The sequence below is a fragment of the Microchirus variegatus genome, assembly GCF_963457635.1.
Source record: "Microchirus variegatus genome assembly, chromosome: 12".
NCBI classification, from domain to species: domain Eukaryota; kingdom Metazoa; phylum Chordata; class Actinopteri; order Pleuronectiformes; family Soleidae; genus Microchirus; species Microchirus variegatus.
Window position 1 is genome coordinate 17,847,238 of NC_139813.1, and position 23,027 is coordinate 17,870,264.

The following is a 23,027-nucleotide window of genomic DNA, read 5'->3' on the forward strand; positions in this document are numbered from 1 at the left end:
AAAGCAGCTGGGAGGAGAGAACGATGGAGCACAGAGAAGAGATAGTTATGTAGACGTGCAGCTGGATGAATATAAGGCTCCTGTGTCACTGCTGTGTGTGTGTGTGAGAGAATCTGTTCAGAGCATTTACTGTAGCACTGACCCTGGGTCTGCTTGGTATTTGTGAGCAGCTCCTACACACAGACCTAACCCTTATCCTAACTGGACTCAACTGGCTTGGAAACAGCAGCACATCCGAGACAAAGATTAGACAACAAGGTAATAAAAAGTCGAAATTATGAGATTAAAAAAATGAAATTATGATTAAAAAAAAAAAAAAAAGTAAAAATTATGAGATAAAAGTCATAATTATGAGATTAAAAAGTCGAAATTACAGATAGAAAAATTGAAATGATGAGATAATTCATACATTTGAGATAAAAAGTCATAATTATGAGATAAAAAGTTGAAATTATGAGATAAAAAGATGAAATTATGAGATAAAAAAGTCAAAATTATGAGATAAGTCATATAAAAAGTCAAAATTATGAGATAAAAAAGTCAAAATTATAGATAAAAAAATTGAAATTATGAAATATGGCATAATTATGAGATAAAAAGTCATAATTATGAGACAATAGGTCGATGTGATAATTATGAGATAAAAAGTCAAAATTATAGATAAGAAGGTAGAAATTATGAGACAATAGGTCGAAATTATGAGATAAAGTCAAAATTATAGATAAATATAGTCGAAATTATGAGATAAAAAAGTCATAATTATGAAATAAATGGTCAAAATTATTAGATAAAAAGTTCGAAATTATGAGATAATAAGTCGAAATTATGAGATAAGTCGAAATTATAAGATAAAAAGTCAAAATTATGAGATGAAAAAGTCTTTTTATCTCATAACAGTGACTTTATCTCATAATTTCAACTTTTTATCTCATAATTCTGACTTTTTATAACTCTTCTATTTCTTTCCTGGTGAAAATGAGCATCCATAGAAAGGACAGTGATACATGACAAAGATAAGACATGAAGAGATGGAAACACTTACTCTAGGAGCAGGGGGTCCGTGGTCATCCAGATAAGTAGATTCACCTGCAAAACAATACATGCACCAAGGTTATTAAAATACTTAGAAGTCCGAGAAAGAAAAGCAGCTGGGATATTTACTCATTACTACAACAACAAAAAAATCAACTATTTTGTATAAACACAAAGAAGTGAGTTGCGTGACGCCAGTTTGATGATGATGCTGCTTTTAGTCAACAAATGGAGCCACTTCAGTGAGGCTGAGGGAAAATCAAAAGAAACACAAGTATCAACAAATCTGGCCATTTGTTGTTCTTCAGATAAACTGATGCGTCTTCGGTTGTTGATATTTGAAAATCCCATTAAATTGGGAACATATTTTGTGCATGTGCAACTCTATAAACTTCATTTTATGGAGCCACATAAAACTAAAGCTTCTTCTCCTCCCGATTTTTGGGCCAGTCTTGTGTTTGCTGTAGCCAGTGTCACATTAATCAGATTCACTCAGTTAGAGTTCATTCTATTCCAGGGACTCACATCACGCGACAGTTTGAGAAACAGGTGGCACCTCATTTCAAACCCGACATCATCCTCCATCTTCTGCCACAGTCACCCAAAAGAAAACAGCATCACTTTTCTCCATTCAGCCAGCCCACATAATGAAGCAGAGTTGGAGCCCATTTATACAACATATATATATATAAATATATATACGGAACACTGTTTTATGATGAAACAGTGGAATTCATTCACGACTGCAACACAATAAAAAGGAGCCACCGTGCCACACTTTCAATCTATTCTCTAAATCCAGGCTTCAGACAGATAAACAACCTGTTTAGACACATGGAGACGCATCACTTCCTGTCACATTTACAGTGTTCAGGTGCTCCGTACGTCCAGAATTGGGTCGTGAAAGAAGAAACGGTCTCTTTCTGTGTCTGTGAAATGTGATCCAACCATCACTTTTCTGATGAGAATTGTGAGACGTGACGTGTGGACACACACACACACACACACACACACACACACCATTTTTCTTAGAACACTTAGAGATGTTATTATATCCTTGTGCTGGAAGTGTATTGTATGACTTTGTAAGTGCTGTTTATGCTTCTATATCGTGGTGTGTAAAGCTTTGAGTAATTGGTCTAACACCGAGATGCAATCTGCTTTGCTTTGGCTGCGTTTACAGTTTCATGCACGCACACACACACACACACATACACACAGTGCTTGGCTTCCTGTGGATGTTACGGCTTAATAATCCATCAAGTGCTTCGCGTTTAAATAGCAACACACAGCTGCACTATGACCCACCTGAGAACTTTTTTTTTTAAGACTCTTATCACTATCTCGGCATCTGTCTTTGTGCGGCTTTTACACGGTTTTCCTGAGGAATGCTGCGAGAGGCATGTGTTCTCTGAGTCATTCGAGGTCACGGCAGAGACGAGGATGCAGCGAGAGGCAAATATCTCTGTTCCTTCCCTCTGTCGTCCATCAAGGACGACCAGGTCCACCAGCCCTCCAACCCCCCCTTTCTCCACCTCACCTCCCCCCGCGTGTGTGCTTCTCATTAGCGTTTTGGATGGAGGATTGGAACTAATTTTTCCCAGCGCACACGGCTTGTAAAGGCTGACAGCTGCCCCTCCACTCCCACCACCGACATAGGGAGAAAAAATAAACTTTAACAGCCACTGTATATTACACTGTAGTCATTGACCTCATTGTCCTCTGATGCCCCGTGTGAGGTCAGCGAGGGGAACTTGAGTTTGGCTTCAAAAACCTACAATGAACACTCACACTGTACTTTAAGTGTGTGTGTGTGTGTGTGTGTGTGTGTGTGTGTGTGTGTGTGTGTGTGTGCACCAACAACTTGAATATGAAAATGCTCCAAAATAAGCTCATTACCGTTTATTTACACGTGACGTGTCGCAAACGTGGGTAAATCTGAGCAGAGACTGGATTAGAACAAGAAGTTAACGGAGATTCAAACGCCAACATATACAAATTCACCCTCCTTGTATGTCTGGTCAGAAAGTGTGACCAGTTTCACAGAAGCAATGACTTTCTAAAAATTTAATTAACCCTCAAAACACACAGTACTTATATAGAGTGTCTTATCCTTTTTTTCAGCACAACCTATAATCATGTAATTATTATTTTGTTTTCATTTTCACCAACTATGTAAACACACTAGAACAAAAGGTACTAAAAAAAATCTTATTGAATTAGTGAAATTTGGAAATACGTCACAGTTAAAAGATCAGAACAAAAACAAAAGGAAAATGGTCCATTTTGTGACTTTTGCACAATTATCGCCCACCCAGGGTTATTGTTATTTTTTATTTATTTACTTATTTATTTTTATTTTTATTTTTATTTTTTTAAATACGCATTAAAAAATGAATCAGAAATTTGACTCAACACGTCACCTATAAACACCCATATAAGGAGTTGTGTATTATTCCCATGGTAATTTACCAAGAGTGCCCCCTACAGGTTACACCACAAAAGAATCCTATTTCAAACACTAGGAAAAGATATTAGAATCCAAGGAAACAAAACTTTCCCTAAACACAGCTTCTGTTTCAATAAATGTTTTCATACCTCCCAAAATGACATGCATGCGCATATAAAACTTAAAACAATCTCCAAACACAACAAGAAGAAGATGGCGATGACAAGTATGGTGACAGCAAACGCAAAAGCGAGAGACGATGGAGCTATGACATCATAATTCTGGGACCTGTTTTCCAGTAAAGAGCATTTTACAGCTCCCAAAATGCCAGTTCTAAGTGGATAAAAAGCTGACACTATATACAAAAACTTTTGCGGATTCCCCCTAAACTCTCGTTCTCCTGTGTACGGCAACACAAATTTTGTTTTATTTCCAACAGTGAATATACTGTTTATTGGTGGCAAATGTCTCACTCGACAGAGATAGAAAGCAGATATAAGACCTAACCCTGACCACAAACTAGGAAACGAAAAAGGAAAACTGCGGCGTACCAAAGAAAAGAGAACATGATGTGATCATGATTTACTGTAAATCAACATGATATAATCAGAGGGAAGCACATGGCACAAAGACTACCGTTCAAATGTCCTTATTTTTTTTGAAGGAAAATCACTTTTTTTCAATGAATCTAACATTAAATGAATCAGAAATACACTCTATACATTGTTAATGTGGTAAACGACTATTCTAGCTGCAAATGTCTGTTTTTTTATGGAATATGTACATAGGTGTATAGAGGCCCATTTCCAGCAACCATCTCTCCAGTGTTCTAATGGTACATTTTGTTTGCTAATGTGTTAGAAGGCTATTGGATGATTAGAAAACCCTTGTGCAATGATGTTAGCACAGCTGAAAACAGTTCTGCTGGTTCTGGATTATATTTCTTATTCATTTTGCAACTCTTTTGATGAATAAAAGTGTGAGTTTTAATGGAAAACACAAAACAATTGTATAGATGACCCCAAACCCAAAGGAATGTATGTTAATCTTGGTGTTGAACACCTTATTTTACCACTTTGGGTTGGGCTTGTATCTCTGGGGGAAAAAAACAGAAGAAAAAAAACACAGGTCATTAACGATCAAGAAGAAAAAACTGTGAAAGGTCAAAGGTCTCACTTTAAGGAAGTTAAGCAAGAATTCACAAATTAAACAAAGGTCACTGCCAGCTTTGAAGTGCACACATCCTTAAGTTCATGTTGTGTGCGTCAGTGAGTGAGTGAAGGAGAAACTAACCCGCAGCGTGGAGATGCAAAGGCATGCAGCTGATTGGTTAATTGGATTACCGTGTCACAAGACCTCCTGCCTCTCATTAAGAACGACTGCACAACCATTCTGAGCCGCTATACGATTATCTAATCAATACGAGCAAAACGCGGACGACATGAATCATCCGCAGAGCCTTTAATCTCCAGTGAGTGGATTCTGATACAGCCCATAACCAGAGAAACCAAACACAAACAAGGCCGCGAACAAAGACAAAAAAAAATCAACACGATATAATTTGTTGAACAATACATGCAATTTTTAAAAAAGGCTAATAGCAAACATCTTTTAGCCCAGTGATTTATGGAGCGGAAAGAAATGTGAATAAAGCCAAATACTCCATTAGATGTTATTTTCTGCATGATTCAAACACACACACGTCGGGAAGTAATTACCAGAAAAAAGAAATCTGGCAAGAGGCAAAAACACGATATTTCTCACAAGTTTTTTTCGGGACAATACACATCAAACGTCAAAGCACCACAAATCATCTTAAAGCGTCATATGTTGACACGATTCACGCAGCCTGACCCAACACACACACACAAGCATTTAAAAACAAACAAAGCCACCACAGTCGCCTCATTAGCTGATTTTTTTTTCCCCCTCCACTGAAAAACTGAGTCATGCTGTTGATCCACGTTCATGTGCTGCTGTGTAAAATCCAATGAACATGGACATAGAGCAAAACATACACTACCGTTTAAAAGTTTGGGGTCACCTATACAATTTGTTTGTGTTTTCCATTAAAACTCACACTTTAATTCATCATAAGAGTTGCAAAATTAAAGGCGCCATATGTAAGAATGTGGCCAAAAACGGTTACTACACTCAAATTCAAAATACCGAGGTCTTTTAGGTTTCGTTTTCTCCGCCATTGTAGCTCGGACGTAACGGGCAACCCAACCCGTGGTTGCTCGGCAGCTGAGACTCTACTGACGGCAATGATTGGTAGACGGCGGTAGGTGGCGCCACATGCCAAAACATGATTTCAAAACATAAAAATGATTTGCAGTCTGCAAAAGATTTTTTTTAATGCGAATATTTTGGCTGTACTGTTGTTGTTGGTGAGTTCAGTTTGTTATTTTAACATTATTCCTGAGTCTGTGTGACATATTAGGAGGATTTTATGGCCAGTTGCTTTAGATTTATTACATAATGCACCTTTAATAGAAAATATAGCCAAGACATTGACAAGATTATTTTAGACAAAGAACCAGCAAAACTGTTTTCAGCTGTGCTAACATCATTGCACAAGGGTTTTCAAGGGTTTTCTAATCATCCAATAGCCTTCTTATGTGTTTAGCAAACACAATGTACCATTAGAACACTGGAGAGGTTGCTGGAAATGGGCCTCTATACACCTATGTACATATTCCATTAAAAACCAGACATTTGCAGCTAGAATAGTCACAATGTATAGAGTGTGTTTCTGATTCATTTAAATACGGACATTTCTAAGTGACCCCAAACTTTTGAACGGTCGTGTAGGTAAATCTTTTCCTGCTGCGTCCTTTGACCAAACCAGACCAGGATAATTCCTCCTTCTGGAATTCTCTCCTCGGCGTTTGGCCCGCGTCAGGAATGCTACAGTAAGTACAGAAACTTCATAAACATGTATTTAGAGCGTCCACCGTTTCATTTGCTTTGTGAAGTTGGCAACCCGGCTAAGTAGACCTTAGGAAAGAACACATCCCAGAATAGGCTCGAGGTGGGAGCAGGAAAACCACACAGGAATGGTTTGTCGAGTGGAAAGGCCGAGAGGACAGGAGCCCGGACTGATGTTAAAAGGAGCCTTTTTTTTGTTGTTTTTTTGCTTTGCCGCGGGTCACACGACTCAAAAGCAAAGATGGAAGGTTCGTGAGCTCCTGCACTGGAATGTGCAACAAGTATGTGAGAGGAGATTACAGGTTTCTCAGCCTGTGAGGACCAAACTTTCTCATCCTTAACCACATCCGGGTGGAGTTTTAGAATAAAAGGATAGCATGTCCTTACTGACCTTTCTGTAGGAAAAATCAAACATGAACAGAACGGGGGGGGGGGGAGAAGGACAAGTACAAGTAGTCTGTGCTGCAGTCAGAAATTACATAACACCAACCTAATCCAGCTGTGTAAAAACACACCCAGTTAAACTGAGAGCATATCTATGGTTAAAGCTAAACATTCGAGCCATAATAGAGAACATATGCAAACAAATGCAGGCTTTTCCCCCCCGTGTCTGTTTCTCTGTGAAACGTGTGTGTTTGGTGTGTGGTCACCCAACCCTTTGATTTCGACAGTAGGAGTGGCCCTAAATTAAGACGCGTTCAGTAGCTCAGCCCATCGGCCTAATTACAGAGCAGAGTTAAGCTAAGGGTCAGGGTCTACACCCACGACTACTGCTGCTACTACTGCTACTACGCCCTGCTCCTCATCGCCCCACAGAATCAACAATGGACAGACAGGTTTCTGTGCCCCCTGCTGTATGTTGATGCAGGTGTCCCCAGAGACCAAACCCTAGCATTGAGGCTAATTTGTGGACATTATCGCTGCCCTGAAATTTTGGTTTACGGCAAAAGAGAGTCAGAACATAGACACATGTATAGAAATCATACGTCGCCACAGGGGGGTTGGAAGACGTTCGCGTTACTGCCGGTGTGTTATTTGTGGACACCAGTGGTTGCTAAACTCATATACGGAGGGCCAACTGGAACATACCACTAAGTGAACCGGCCCAAAAATAGAAAACATGCTCTCCAGAAAAAGAAAAAGCTTAATCATTTCCAATGCTTCAGAGAAAACAGCGATGATTCATGCTGGGGAAATGTCCACGTGAGTGCCTGCATCTCCTAATTTCAAATCAATGAACTGACATTAAATAGCATCAGACACTTTGAAGTCTTTAAACCAAATCAAAAGCAACTTTTTTTTTTCAGATAATGGTTCATGAGTTATGCATGTGGCCACCGGTGCGTTTCACCCCCGACGGGCGACTTCCAAACGACCGTCAGAAGATTTCACACATGAGGAAGTAAATCCATACGCGGGAACTCCAGCCGAGTCGTCTGATGTGTTAAAAACTTGAAGAAAAAAGAAGAAAAAAAAAAAAGCAGACTGAATGAGGACAAGCAAAAGTGCATGAAATCAAATGAAGTAGTTGGAGCATGCAGAGCAACCATGTGAGGAGGAGCAGCAGAACATCACACCTTCCACAAGCCCCGAGGCCACACTGATGCTGCTGCTGCAGGACTCCTGAATTTAAAGTTTGAAGAGGATTCAGCAGAGACACGTCTCCATCTCTCTCTCTGTGCTACAAACTCTTCTTCAATCGTCATTTAGAGTTTTTCTGTGCACTGATTTCCTGCCCATTGTTGTGTTTATTTGACCTAGCGTGAACCCACTCTCCTCTACGAGCCCTGAAATCAGATCGCTTTGACGCTACAAAATGAGCCATGAAGTAGAAAATTGGACACCCAGTGGAAACACTCGATGTTTGACGCCACTGAGTCAAAAAAAAAAAAAAAAGAGAAGGATCTCATCACCCAGTGAGGAAATGATGCGAGCGACGAAACACTACTCTTCCTGTGTGGCGGAGACGACGTGTCGCGATGCTTTCGCCGCGTCAGGACCAGAGAATATTGTGAAACCGCGGGGGCTGTGACGCCGACAGGGATTTCTGGTAAACTCGTTTCTGCACGTCCGTTTTTCTAAGACCTACACCCGCGTGCCGTTTTTGTACGTACCTCGTCTGTGCTTGTGCTCGTGTGGGAGCGACACCACCAGCTGTCTCGCTAGTCTGTCCTTATGGATAAAGAGCCTGGCGGTGGCCATTTTGACCGAGCAGAGATTTTTGCCACACATCCCTACAAAAGAAGTCAAACGGGAAGGGGGATCCTTTTAAAGTTTTTAATCTGACGAACACAAAAGCCAATCCACACAAACAGAATAATTAAAGATGCTAATAATAGGAAAGCCTCGACATATATTGATGTGTTTAACAATCATTCATTACAAGTGTTGTGGTGCACCGTTATATGTTAAAACTGCACATTATGTCGTTACCGGTAAACAAAAGGAACACACATACAGTGCGTGTTTTTGCGTCGGAGATAAAAAATGCACCAGAATCCGTGTTATTTTCGAATATTTAGAGAGCTTTAATGACAGACCCCATGTGCGACAACAACAGACGACGACAACAACAACAACAGCTCGAGCAGCCGAAACCATTACAAACTCACCGCAAACTGGGCAGCGACTACCTCCGCTTTTACACCAGCGCACAAAAACACACCATATGTGGAATTTTTGCTGCAGATACAAGGGGGTTTTTTTGGGTTTTTTTCCCCATGTAAGAAAACGAGCGTGTTATTGTTCACCTGACAGACTCAGTGACAACAAAATGCGAGTAAATGACCAAGTTATGTCAAATAAATCTCGCGTTAATTACAACAGGGTTCGGTCTCGACATCTGAACTAAATATAAGTTGAAATACCTACAATTTAAAGCACATGCTTTTGTTGTTTATTCCAGTTTCTTCACTTGCGTCCTGACAGAGTTTTTTTTTTTGTTTTTTTTAACCACCACATTGGCTCGACTACAATGGGAACAGGAGGTTCTGTCTGAGTGAAAGCTGCAAAAACACCCGGCTTTAGCTGCTTGTTTATCACTTAACCCCAAGTATGAACCAAACTAAATCAGTTTTTTCATTTGCATGTGATTGGTACAGTTCCTTTATTTACTCTTTTATATGGTTCCCTTCTTGTTAAAGTGGTTGTGCCCATGCAGCCGATCAGGAAGTGCCTCTCTTGTGAAACATCGCAGTATCTGATGTGAGCTTATTTCCCCTCCCTTTCATTTTTTTCTTTAGCAGAAGCAGAGCTCCTATGTGTGTGCTTAAATGTAGCTGGTAACCATTAGCAAGAAAAGAAAAAGGCAGCAGGAATTGGTAAAAGCAATGTGTCATTACAAGGCCTTTCATCAAGAAAATGACAACAGAACAGAAAAACAGACAAACGGCACAGCTGTGGAAACTCTAAACATCTACCAACCCTTGTCTTTAAGATTCAGCTGAGTCACCTGCTATAGATAGACCTGTGTGTGTGTGTGTGTGTGTGTGTGTGTGTGTGTGTGTGTGTGTGTGTGTGTGTGTGTGTGTGTGTGTGTGTGTGTGTGTGTGTGTGTGTGTGTGTGTGTGTGTGTGTGTGTGTGTGTGTGTGTGTGTGTGTGTCGTACCTAACTGCAGAATCATCACCAATCCAGATTTTGTTTTATACACTGTTGGTGAACCAAATCTCAGCATCTATTTTGGATTTCTGCTGACCTGACAGAGTCTTTTTCCCTCTTCTTCATGAACGCAGAGGGTGTGTGTGAGCGACTCCTGCTGTCAACACTGGTTCATAATAGTCAGCGGAACATCTACTACTGTGCGATTTCACGTCGCGCCTCGACTTCCGCGTCTGCTTGTTTAAGGTTTCACGCTCGAATGTGCATGCAGCCGCCGAGAAAAGGACCTGCACTCTGCTCTATCGCTGCTTTTGACCCCGCCGCCAACACATACACACGGAAGACTAACAATCACATCTGTGAGGAGCCTGCACAGGGCAACTGATGAGTGATTCATCACTGTAAATAAATAATTGGGACATTTTTGCGGGAATACACAACTCCTTTAGCATCTGGCTTTATTCAAACTAGTGCATTGCCCGTAGGAAGTATGTATTCCGATTTGCACAAGTGTCAAACTCAAGGCCCCGGGGGCCAGATGTGGCCCGCCATGTCATTTTATGTGGCCCCGCGAGTGATAAATTGGTCTTAAAAATCCGTGTTAAAATAGGTCTATGCGTTAAGGCGTGTGTTGGCCATAAACTACATTTCCCACAATGCATGGCGATCGTGTTACCCACAAAGTGACGGCACCGCCACTAGTTCGGAGTGTATCATTGTATATGAATCATGCGATGAGTGAAATTGAATATAAATACAGAAAGCTATTTAGCAATATGCTACGTAGTAGTTACCTTTATTTTTTACGTTATATTTGGTTACATTTAGTTACATTTATTCTGTATGACAGTTACATCTGGCCGTTTGAGGGTAACCATTATGCTAATATGGCCCTCTTTGACACCCCTGCTATAGTGGGAGCTGAAGAAGATTTTTCAGTTATGCTAATGCACGATAAGGAACGTAAAGGCTAACATGATACAAACACTGTGCGACCTCATTAGACACAACGCAAAATCGAATACGCCCTTGTAAAGAGATTCCAGCATGGCTGACGGTCCCAAAACAGCTAGCTAGCTTACCTTTGGAAACAGGTTTGCCAAGTTAGCCGCAAAATATTAGCATGCTAATGCTAAATATGGTGAATTGACACCAAATTCGTCGTTTCAGCACAACACCATGTTCTGCGTTGAACCGTGTGAAATATGTCTCACCCAGCGTGAGGACTCCCACCTCCCTGCTCCTGCCTACCCATTGTTGACACTTTGACAATCCTGACGGCGCCCCCACATGGTGTAGCGTCATAAATCGGCGAAAGTGAAGCGTGATAATTCGGTGAAAATTTAAATTCTCCAAAAAAAATTTGAAAATCAATGATGCACACCATCGGGCCATGATCAAGCCACATCCAAAATCTTTGGGCGATCAGACTAACGGTCAGCGAGATATTCCTGTCACAGACAGACACAACTTACTTTATAGATAGATGTAAAATAATAGTTTTTTGTTGTTTTTTTTAAGTGAAAACAAGGTAAGAATGCAAATAAGTGAAAATGCTGCAGTGTCAAATAACTAAGTTATTGTGGATTCTTATAATAACACATGCAGAACATCTGATGTGTAAATCACCAGTGTTTTCTGTGTGGAGAAGAGTAAGAAAAAAAAAAAGTACCATATGAAGGAGGGATCAGAAAGAGTCAGTGAATTCCTCCAGAGCAGCAGAACTCTCCTCTGTGTTCGTCATGTGACACAGGAATTCGATTCAGGAAAAAGCAGCTTTTTGCAGCAGTACAGATCAGCTCAGCAGCAGCAGCAGCGAGGAAATGAAAAGAAATTCAGAGCCAGAGAGGGTAAAGGGTGAGAGGGAAAACAGGAACCAAATTGTTATCAAATCAGCATGCGAATCGTTTGTAGATGAAGACAAAATAAAGGAGAGGAATCGCAAGGATTTGGCAGCTGGGGCTTCCTCAATGTCCTGAAATCACTTCAACAGAGAGAGAGAGAGAGAGAAAAGTAATGAATCCAGCAGGGACTACAGATTTATGAACACACTGATGCAGAGACAGTAGCTTGGACAAAGCCTTATCCCGAACCTTAACCTTAACCATAACCATAACCAGTTCTTGTCTGAGCCAAACCACAGATACTTCACACATACATTGATTGAAAAAAAAATAGGAAATTAATGCAGGTTCATGACTAAAGAGTGTTGGCTGTAGAGTGCAATGGATTTTTTATTGCTTCCTGACACAGAGTGTTGGCTCGGGGGACTCGTTCAGCTGTGGAAAAGACCCCTTTATTATGGCTGATGGCAGGAGATACACACACACACACATCCCTCTCTGCATATTGTTAGGCAACGGCAACGGATTCTAATTGTAACAGTGTGTGTGTGTGTGTGTGTGTGTGTGTGTGTGTGTGTGTGTGTGTGTGTGTGTATGTGGTGGTGACCATGTGTGAATATGTCTCATGCCAAAAAGAGAAATGGACAGTGTTGGTGTCTTAAATCTCAGATGTAATCTCTTTAGTCTGTGGAGCAGCAGAAGCAGCAGCAGTCCTCTCCGTCAGACTTTGCTCAGCAGCGAGCGCGGCGAGGATGGCGCTGCAGAACAAACAGACGGCATAAAGAGAGCCTGTGTGGTGCGAGGTCTCACACTAGAGTGAGGGACAGATGAGAAGGGGCTGGCGGGAGAAAGAGAGAAACATTAAAAAAATCTGCGGAATCTGAGAGCGACAAAGGAGCGACAGTAAATTCATTTAATGCAACGATGCACTCGCACTTCCAACTTCTGCTGTCAGAGCTTTATCAAAGACAGCCATGTCTGAGCATATTTCCATGTGTGGCTGTGGATCCACTGGAGTGTGAGAGTTTTCTCATGGGTTTCTCCAACCAGGGTTATTATAAGTAAAGGCGCCATGTGTAAGAATGTGGCCAAATACGGTTACTACACTCAAATTCAAAATACAGAGGTCTTTAAGGTTTCGTTTTCTCCGCCATTGTAGCTCAGACGTAAAGCTCAATTTATACTCCTGCGTGAAGTGCTCTGCGTCGACGCAGAGCCTGTCAGAGAGCCTCTGCGTCGTCTCCGACTGCACAAAATATTTTTTAAGTGTCTGTCACTCCGTCAAGGGACAATGGAGACGGCAAGAGCTGCGATTGGTCCTCAGGACAGGCCGAGCGAAGCTGCTCTGTGCCGGCTCACAGTGAGCACAGAGTGTCCACAGAGGTGGAGCTGATCACTGCCCACAACGTCGCTGCCAAACTATAAATACGTCGTATCTTAATACACAAACCACATGTTTCTATGACTCTAAATGGCCAATTTCTCGCCTCAAATTATCTTAAAACTGCATTCCGTGACACACAAAAGTGAGAAACGGCCACTGTTTCAACAACAACAGTCTTTCTCTCTCAGACGCCATTGCTCAGTGTAGCCAGAAGCACAACAACCTTGCGCAGCGACCCCTACTGATCGGGCGGGAATTTGCAGCGCGTATCCGTCACCAGGACGCAGAAGTATGAAGGCTCGAGGCGTCTCCGTGGTGACGCAGTCGGATAACGCGTTATCTACATGTTATCAATCTCATTGAGTGTGGAAATAATAAGCAAAGTCTTAACTTTCCCTTCTACGATATCAACCATAACATGTGCAACAGTGCAAAGTGTCAGAGAGAGAAACCCAAAATCAAGTGAGACAGTTTCCTCCACAATGAATCCCAAACACAACTGTAGCAATGGAACATTTCATAAATAGACACATTCACCATAAACCGACAGAAACAGTCAAAGGTGCCAAGGAGTGAGAAACAAAATGCTTCCAACCACCGGTGACAGAAGGCCAAGACTATAGTTCAGGACAGATCTCCCACCAAACGCCAATGACTTTTCCACGAATCCTCACTTTCTGATTTGGCTTAATTTGACTAAATTCATCCTCATTATAATCATGTTTGGGTGATATTCGTCTTACCTAATTACTGCTCGGAAAGAATTAAGCTCTTCCAAAAGCATCACTCTCTCCATCTCCAGCTGTTTTCCATACAGCAGTGTCGTGTGCAAACCCAGTGGATATGCTTGTATAATGTACACTACCGTTCAAAAGTTTGGGGTCACTTAGAAACATCCTTATTTTTGAAGGAAAGGCACTTTTTTTCAATGAATCTAACATTAAATTTATCAGAAATACACTCTGTACATTGTTAATGTGGTAAACGACTATTCTAGCTGCAAACGTCTGGTTTTTAATGGAATAAGTACATAGGTGTATAGAGGCACATTTCCAGCAAACAACTCTCCAGTGCTCTAATGGTACATTGTGTTTGCTAATCGTGTTAGAAGGCTATTGGATGATTAGAAAACCCTTGAAAACCCCTGTGTAATGATGTTAGCAGAGCTGAAAACAGTTTTGCTGGTTCTTTGACAAAAGGGCAAAGTTTGTCTATTCATTCATTTTTAATCTTGTCAATGTATTGACTATATTTTCTGTTCATTTTGCAACTCTTTTGATGAATAAAAGTGTGACTTTTAATAGAAAACACCAACAAATTGTATAGGTGACTCCAAACATTTGAACAGTAGTGTATTTATTGATGTGTTTTCTGCAGACTCTGTAATTCATAACGTGGTTGCTGACAGTATTACATGTGTGTGTGTGTGTGTGTGTGTGTGTGTGTGTGTGTGTGTGTGTGTTTCACATGTATAAGTAGAATCTGCAAGAACCCAAAAAGCTCTCACTAATTACACAGTAAGATGGTGGCACAGTCCTGGCCTCCTTGGCCCTACTACGTAAATACTTATTTGACAGAAGCTGCTGTCAGTGCTCCATTCTCAGGTTGCAGCTCTTGGTCAGTGCCAGGTTAAACCACCAGCTGGACTGGGACTCTGACTGGGACTGCGAAGCTACCACTCCCTTGTTTTTGGGTTTGAGCTTTTGGGATATGCTGTACTCTACGACGTGCACAGTGACAAAGGGGAAATGGACCAAAAACAGAACCAGGGTAAGGAAAAAGTTCAGCGCTATGTGTGTATGTGAGGAATGGAATAAAAGAAGTGCGTGAGTGTGGCTTCAATATGGGCACAATGATGATGATGTCATGGGGTACAAGGTGATCTACTGCAGATGTATATCCTGTGGCTTCTGGTAACATGCACTGCAAAATGTCCCACACACATACATAATACATTCCCTAATCCCTTACCCTAACCTTAACCATCACAACTAAGTGCTTAACATTAACCCTAAGCCCAATTCTAACCCTAGCCCATATAAAATCAGGTCTTAACCCCCAAAAATAATTTTTTTTGTCCTCACAAAGCCACAAATACAACACACGCACACACACACACACACACACACAACACTGTGAACCTTCATCAGGTGCCAAATGAAGAGCATTTGCCGTGTGGCGAGCACATGTTCAAGATGGTGAAAAGGAGAGCGGACTTTGTGGAAATGAACACTTCATATCTTCAACATGTTGCATCACCACATTTCTACAGTAGCCCTGAATGGACAAATCACAAAACACTGCCTCTCAATTTTTTTTATTACATGACCCTAAAGTTCATCATCGGCCCAGAAGAAGCGAAGGGAAGGAGGTAATGTGTCGGTTGTAGAGCTGCAACGAGCGATTATTTACGTAATCGACTAATCTGACGATTAACTTCTCGATTAATCCGTTCATCAGTGTTTGTCAAACCTGGAAATGACGAAGTTCTCGAATGTCTTGTTTCGGCCACAAACATAAAATGTTTGTTCAGTGTGAATGATTTCTTTGTTATGTGGAGCAAATAAACAAAGAAAATATTCACATTTTAAAGGCGCCATATGTAAGAATGTGGCCAAAAACGGCTACTACACTCAAATTCCAAATACCGAGGTGTTTAAGGTTTAGTTTTCTCCGCCGTTGTAGCTCGTACGTAACTGGCAACCCAACCCTGGTTGTTCGGCAGCTGAGACTCTACTGACTGCAATGATTGGTAGACAGCAGTAGGTGGCGCCACATGCCAAAACATGATTTCAAAACATAAACATGATTTGCGGTCTGCAAAATTCGTTGTTTTTTTTATGCAAATATTTTGTCTGTACTGTTGTTGGTGAGTTCAGTTTGTTATATGAACACTATTCCTAAGTCTCTGTGACATATTAGGAGGATTTTATGGCCAGTTGCTTTAGATTTATTACATAATGCACCTTTAAGAAGCTAAAACGATCAGAAATCTTGTTTTAATAATGAAAAAGTGTCAAACTGATTAATCAATTATCAAAATAGTTGACGATTAATTTAGTTATTGATTAATAATTGATTCATTGTTTCAGCTCTTTTCAGTTGCAATCTGCCCCCTCACCACTAGATGCCACTAAATCCTACACACGTGTCCCTTGACGTATTAGCATAATCAAAAACATGTTTATAGGGTTTGGAATCAACACGTTTTTATACACAGAGATGAAAATGTCTCAGTTAACCGAAGTGAACAACTGCGGGGACGGACAGTGTTTGAACATTTTTCTGGTGATAATGCAGTGACAGGAGTTTGGCATGTGAGCGGCCCACGCTGGCCAAAGGGAGAGCAAAGAGCAACAACTCAGCAATAAACAACAGATGGCAGCTCGCGCTCGCACAAGACCAGCAAATGAGTATTTATAGCTGAAATGTTTGGCACGGGGGCTGTGCACCGCAGTCACAATTAGGGCATTTTAAATCAAACCCACCCATCACCGTAAATCAGATTTAAAGACACAATATGAAGCAGAACATAATCTACAGTGGTCAACGACGTTAATCGCAGCCAAATCACATAAAAAAATAACACTAAGTGGACACGGAAATGCTTCAAGGATGAGTCGTAATGACACAGCGGAAGGAACTTGATGTGAAAAAAGTTAGAATGTCCGGTTAAAGTAGGACACATAAGGTGATTCATATGTCAAAAGGTTGCATCATAATCAGAAACGGTGGAACCTGAGCACATAAAAGCTGACGCCCACCAGACCAGAGTCACGTAGGTGTTGACAGGAAGGAAAGATGTATTACAAAGCAACTTACCAAGGATTTAAGATAAAAGCTGACGCGTCACATTAGCTTCCCACGTAAAAAGAAACTGACATTCAGAGTCAGATATGAGTCACACAATGTGGCACAATCTGAATGTGTGAGCAGGGAAGCGTGAACTACTGTCATACTGAGTTTCTTGGCTTTAAAGTAGATACGAGAAGGTGGTGGAGGCAAGACTCACATCCAAATACTGCACTGATTGAGTACAACAGCTATTTATTTTTTTTAAAGGACTCATATTATACCCTATTTCTCCAAGTGAACCTAGTTCCCTGGTGTCCTAATGAACATGTCTGTGACATGCTTTGGTCAAAACACCATAAGGATGAAGCACCACAGCAGTTCAATCACCCTGCCAAAACAGAACGCTCTGTTTAGTAGTATCTCTTTAGATCCACCTTAAAAAAAAAAGTAAAACTAAACTTAGGGGACAGGAAATGACATCAGCCACAGAGGCTACTGGGAGCTAACAGCAGTTAGCATTTGGGAAAGTGATCATTTGCAGGCTCTAGCAGACACATTGTTGTCATATATAACATGTATCCACTGGACAGATAAATCCTCTGAGGCTGGAAGTTTGTGTAGAACTCTGTGCTGCACTATGGAGACAAGAATAGAACTTTTCGTGGACTTCCGGTTTTCGGATACCGTTGCCCTCGCCAGCACTCTCGCGTGTTTTACGGACATAGCGGAGCTCATTTAGCGCATTGTGGCAATGAGTGCGGAAGTCAACATTGCATGTTTTATCTCCTGTACTTAGACTGAGGAGGATCACAAAAAAATGAGTGAGTCATCTTTTTTCACACTTTGCCAGAGTCCCAAATATAAGGATTTAAATGAATAAAAAGTTGATTTTCGCATAATATATCCCATTTAAATTATATGTATTCTCTCAACAACCTGAGTGACTGTTGTCTATGAGATATTTTCACATTGAAAGAAAGGCTCAAAAAAGTGAAATTGTGTTCATTCAGCTTCTTAACACTAGTTAGAAAGAGCTAAATTACCAAGTTAAAGTCATTATTTTTCAGTGCCAGTTAGCAGCTTCCAAAAATAACTGATTATCAGAGCAATAGCATTGAATCATTTTCTGCTGATTGACTAATCAATAAAACAGTCACTTCTCTTAAGTGAGTCACTGGCAAGAAAAAGTTAGTTTTAGCCTGAAAAGAGACAATGAAAATAAAACCACTTTATAATTAAAACAGAAACGACAGTTTAGTTTAAATAAAGCTATAAACTGGTTATGATGCAGAGACCTCATTAAGCTAATAAACACAGAATGAGCTGAAGTTTTCTGAGCATGACTACATTTATTTCACTCTGGGGTTTTTTTTTTTTCAGCAACGAGACCCAAAACCACAAGCTCTAAAGGAGAGGTAATAAAGAAATATGCACCTATTACAGGTCATTAGGAACTTCATTTAATTCAAAGAGTGGGTTTCCTTACAGTACCAGTCCAGAGCCAAGTGTGTTCCATCTCATCGGGGGCAAAGGGAGGGAATTTCAGGAGTCTGTTGCTGTGGACAACTGAAATTAAAAGACTAGGACTGCACACAGTCAAGATGGGGTCATTGCTTTTGAATCCACAAAGCCTTTCGACAACTTTTTCGACTTTGCTCATTTATATGGGGAGCAAATTGCCAAAATTCAAAAAGGCCGACTTCCTTTTGAGTTGAGGCCATGGTCTTCCCGCCAATTTTAAGGAAATGCGGTTTTGAATCCGCAAAACCTTTCCTCAACTTTTCACCTATGAAGTACAAATTGGACGAGTTTGCTCATTTACGTGACCGGAAAGCCACAGATATAATAATAATCGTACGATCACATAGATCACAGGTGCCAAACTGGAGGCCCGCAGGCCACATGCTGCCCACCAGTCGATTACATGCGGCCCACCACTTAATAGTGTAGCCTATATGTTTGCTAGCAATGTTTTTATAACAGTAATAATAAGACATTTGATCACATAGAACATATATAAATAAGCTTGTTAGGGCCCAAGCCACAAATGGCAGTAGCCAAAACGGCTCCTAGCACGAATTTGTGTGAGGAAACTATTGTTAATCCTTCAGATTATTATTATATCTGTGGCTCTCCGGTCACGTAAATGAGCGAACTCGTCCAATTTCTACTTCATAGGTGAAGAGTTGTGGAAAGGTTTTGCCGATTCAAAACCGAATTTCCCTAAAATTGGTGGGAAAACTATGGCCTCAACTCAAAAGGAAGTCAGGCCTTTTTTAATTTTGGCATCTATTTTGGTGATTTGCTCCCTATATAAATGAGCTAGACGCATCAAAGTCGAGAAGTTGTCGAAAGGTTTTGTGGATTCAAAAGCGATGACCCCCATCATGACTGTGTGCAGTCCTAGTTTGGTGTTTTAGTTTTACGTAATTTTAAATATACGTCTCTATTTTTGATATCAATACATTAATTTTGCATCATATAGTATTATGAAGTATTTGTGTGGTATCATGATGCAATATTGTGAACAATTGTTTTTATCCCCACTTTTGACCACATGAGACGCTTATTGACGCTTATTGGCGCCCAGGTCATTTGACTGTGACACCCCTGACATAGATCATCACATCTTGGTTATTAACATCAGTTCACACTGTGAAACTCTGTAGAGCTGAAACAATTAATCGATTACTAAATTAATTGTCAACTATATACACACTCACTCCCACACACACATATAGATATTCTACACATGAATGCAATGCAGTGGCAGACAAGCCCAGCATCCACACACTGACGCTGTTGACACATGCTAATCCAGCCTGGCTCAGCAGCTCAGTGTTTAAGGTGAGGTGGGAAACTCTCTCACCCTTGTCTGGCCTCTTGGAAACACGGGCACTGCTTCAAATTCAGGCGAAAACACTGGGTCACAGAGAAGAAAAGCTGCTGCTGCTGCTGCTGCTGCTGCTGCTGCTGCTGCTGCTGCTGCTGCAGAGAGCTCTCTTTCCTAAAAACCCATCAGATCGTCAGCTCTTTGTTATTAAAGCGCTGCCAAACGGGGATTAAACCTCGTTGAATGGTGGAGCGTTCATTCATCGTCCGCGGCTGACAAGTATTTAGTCGTTTTCTGAGTGTGAAAAATGGCCTTTGGACAGCAGACATGCTTTATTTCCTGTGATTTATTGCATGTTTATAATTTCTCAAACCTGGACACAGTCAATGTGAGCGTTCACGTTAGTAATGGAGCTTCGTCGGAGGAATATTATACTGTATATCTTTATGTTTTTTTCAGCGTGAGGTTGATTTTCCTTCTCCAAAGTTACACTTTTATCAGGTACAAATCGAACCAATCAGAATATATGCAAATATGCACAAACAACAAACAAATGAACTTCTTCAAATCGTCTTCTTATGTGTTGTTGAGTCAAAGCTAAGCATTTTATACATAATAATGTTTTTTCATTTATTTTCATTCATAAAAACGAGCTACAGATTTCCAAATTTCGCAAATTCAATCCGAATTTTAAACATTTTGAGCACTTTTTGCTCAGGTGTGTTTATATAGATTGTCTCGGTTGTGCTGAAATAAGGGATATAAGACTCTCTTTATTGCACATTTTTATAGCCTCTGTATTAATGGAAAAACTTATTAATGATTAAAGTTAAGCTCCTGAACCAAAGCAAGCTCTCCTCTCCTCTGAAGTGTTGACTGTAGCCAGGTATTTATTCCACTTTATTCAGTAAAAGAGACAGTTTTCTTTTAATGAAGCCATTTTTTTTGTCATGTGCGATGTGTGAATAATTAAAGTGCATCAAATTCGCCTCCAAATTATTCAGAATTCCATGCTCTTTATTGACGTGCAAAGGCTTTAAAAAGCTAATATTCACATATTTTTGACAGTAAAAACTAGAGCAGGCACAAACTTATTCCAGGTTATAAAAAAAAACCTGCCTCCACACCCAGTTTTTTTAAGAGTTCCGTTTAAACCTCAATATGTTTCTGCCGTTCAAGAGACGTCATCAGCGAACCACTCACACATTTGGTCCGAGAGTATCTGTGGTCAGTGGCGGTCATTTGTGTGCAGATCAGCTGCTGGTCACAGTTCACAGACGCAGACAGTCTGCGCTGGCCTATAATCAACGTGTCATGTTTGAGATTTTGTGTGGGCAAATGATTTCAGCGCCGTCTATAAATACACACACACACACACACACACACAGGAATCTGGCTAAGAAACTGCATCTCAAGTCTGGGAGATGACATCGCGAGATGGGTTAAAGCAGAGATGACGATAAAGAGGGGAGATAAAAGGAGGCCACAAAGTAAAGGACATGCGAGTAATGAGAAGCAAGTGCAGGTCGGGGACATTCTGCATGTCCACCTGTTTCTATAAAATATATTCCACAGAACAGATGTTAAACAGAACACACCAAACTCCTCGAAAGGCTGAGTTCAACAGTGCGGCTTTGCATCGCTGCGGAGCGAAAAAGCTGGGAAATAACCCACATGAGCCCCTGCTGCTCCTTCAAGCCCTTTATTTAGAGCAGCCCACAGGGAGCCTTTACTCTTATAAATAGACGAGCGGCGACTTCTACACCTCCGTCTATCTCGCAGAAAATCTGACCGGGAATCAGGCGCTGCATTAATGAATGAGGTTAGCGATGGTGGGAAGTTGGTGGAGAGCACTTTAGTGCAATTATGTGACTTTTACGGTGCAATATTCTACTTTTTCTACTGCAAAAGTTGTCTACTGTGCTTTTGAAGATTTTAGTGACAGACCTGAAATCACATTTTTGGGGATACTTTGGGATAAATAAACTCAAACTGCAGCTTAAACAGAACGACTGTACCTGTCGTTTAAGGTGGAACAACTTCACAAATGAAGTTAATTAAATATAAAGTAAAACAAAAATCCTAAGAGGAATAGTTCTTTTTACTTACTTCAAGGCAAAATTTGATTCTTATAAGATCAACTTTTCACATTTTATAATGGCCCTATTATGTTCAGCACAAAATTAGGCCTATTACTTTTTGCCGATAATACTTTAATCACATAAATACAAGTGTGTATCACTGCAGAGTATACATATATACATGTATATACATATATGTACATATATAGATGTATGTATGTATATATGTATATACAAATATACATATATGTACATATATGTACATATATACATATATGTATATACAAATATACTATATATACACATATATATACATACATACACATATATATACATATGCATACATATACACCTATACACATATATATATATATACACACATAAATATACACACACATATATATATATACACACATATACACATATATACACACACACATATATATATATACAAATATACATATACACATGTATACATATACACATATATACGTATACATATACACATATATATATATATATACACACATATATAAATACATACATACATATATACACATATACACATATATATATATATATATATACACATATATATGCTCTAAGGGGAATCAGTGGTTGATTATCCAGATGTAAAGTAAAGCTTAAGCAAATCTGACCTTTGTAACATTAACAACAACTCACATTCTCCTCAAGAGCAGGAAAACAACAGACCGTAACAACAGAACAGAAATAAACGAAATAAATTGACTTTCTTCTTCTTCTTTTTTTTCCCACAAATGTTTTGTTTACTAGTCACGACGGCGCTGCGCTGACATCTAAGTCCAGGCTCCGGCGAAGCGTGGCCCTTTAAGATTGGAGCTCCTCTTTAATTTAGCAAGTGCGGGCTACGCTACACTAGCTGGTGGTCAGGCGGTTTTGGCTGCAGCCCTTCTCCAGGAACAAGCTCATTAGAACAGAAACAGATTATGATAAACAAAAACAACGCTAAGCTACGGTACACGCTGCAGCTGCAGTGCACCGTCTGTCAACCTGCTATGATTCAACAACACGTCCGCAAGGGAATATACGTGATGACGG

General features: G+C 40.3%; 1 protein-coding gene across 1 annotated transcript in view; it reads right to left on the reverse strand.

Annotated features, from left to right (window-relative positions):
- usta (uronyl 2-sulfotransferase a) overlaps positions 1–23,027 on the reverse strand; it is an 82,345-nt gene that overhangs the window by 45,796 nt on the left and 13,522 nt on the right. The window contains exon 2 of the mRNA XM_083898997.1: positions 1,043–1,086. Within this exon, the coding sequence (XP_083755123.1) occupies positions 1,043–1,086 (44 nt within the window). The remainder of the gene's footprint in view (positions 1–1,042; positions 1,087–23,027) is intronic.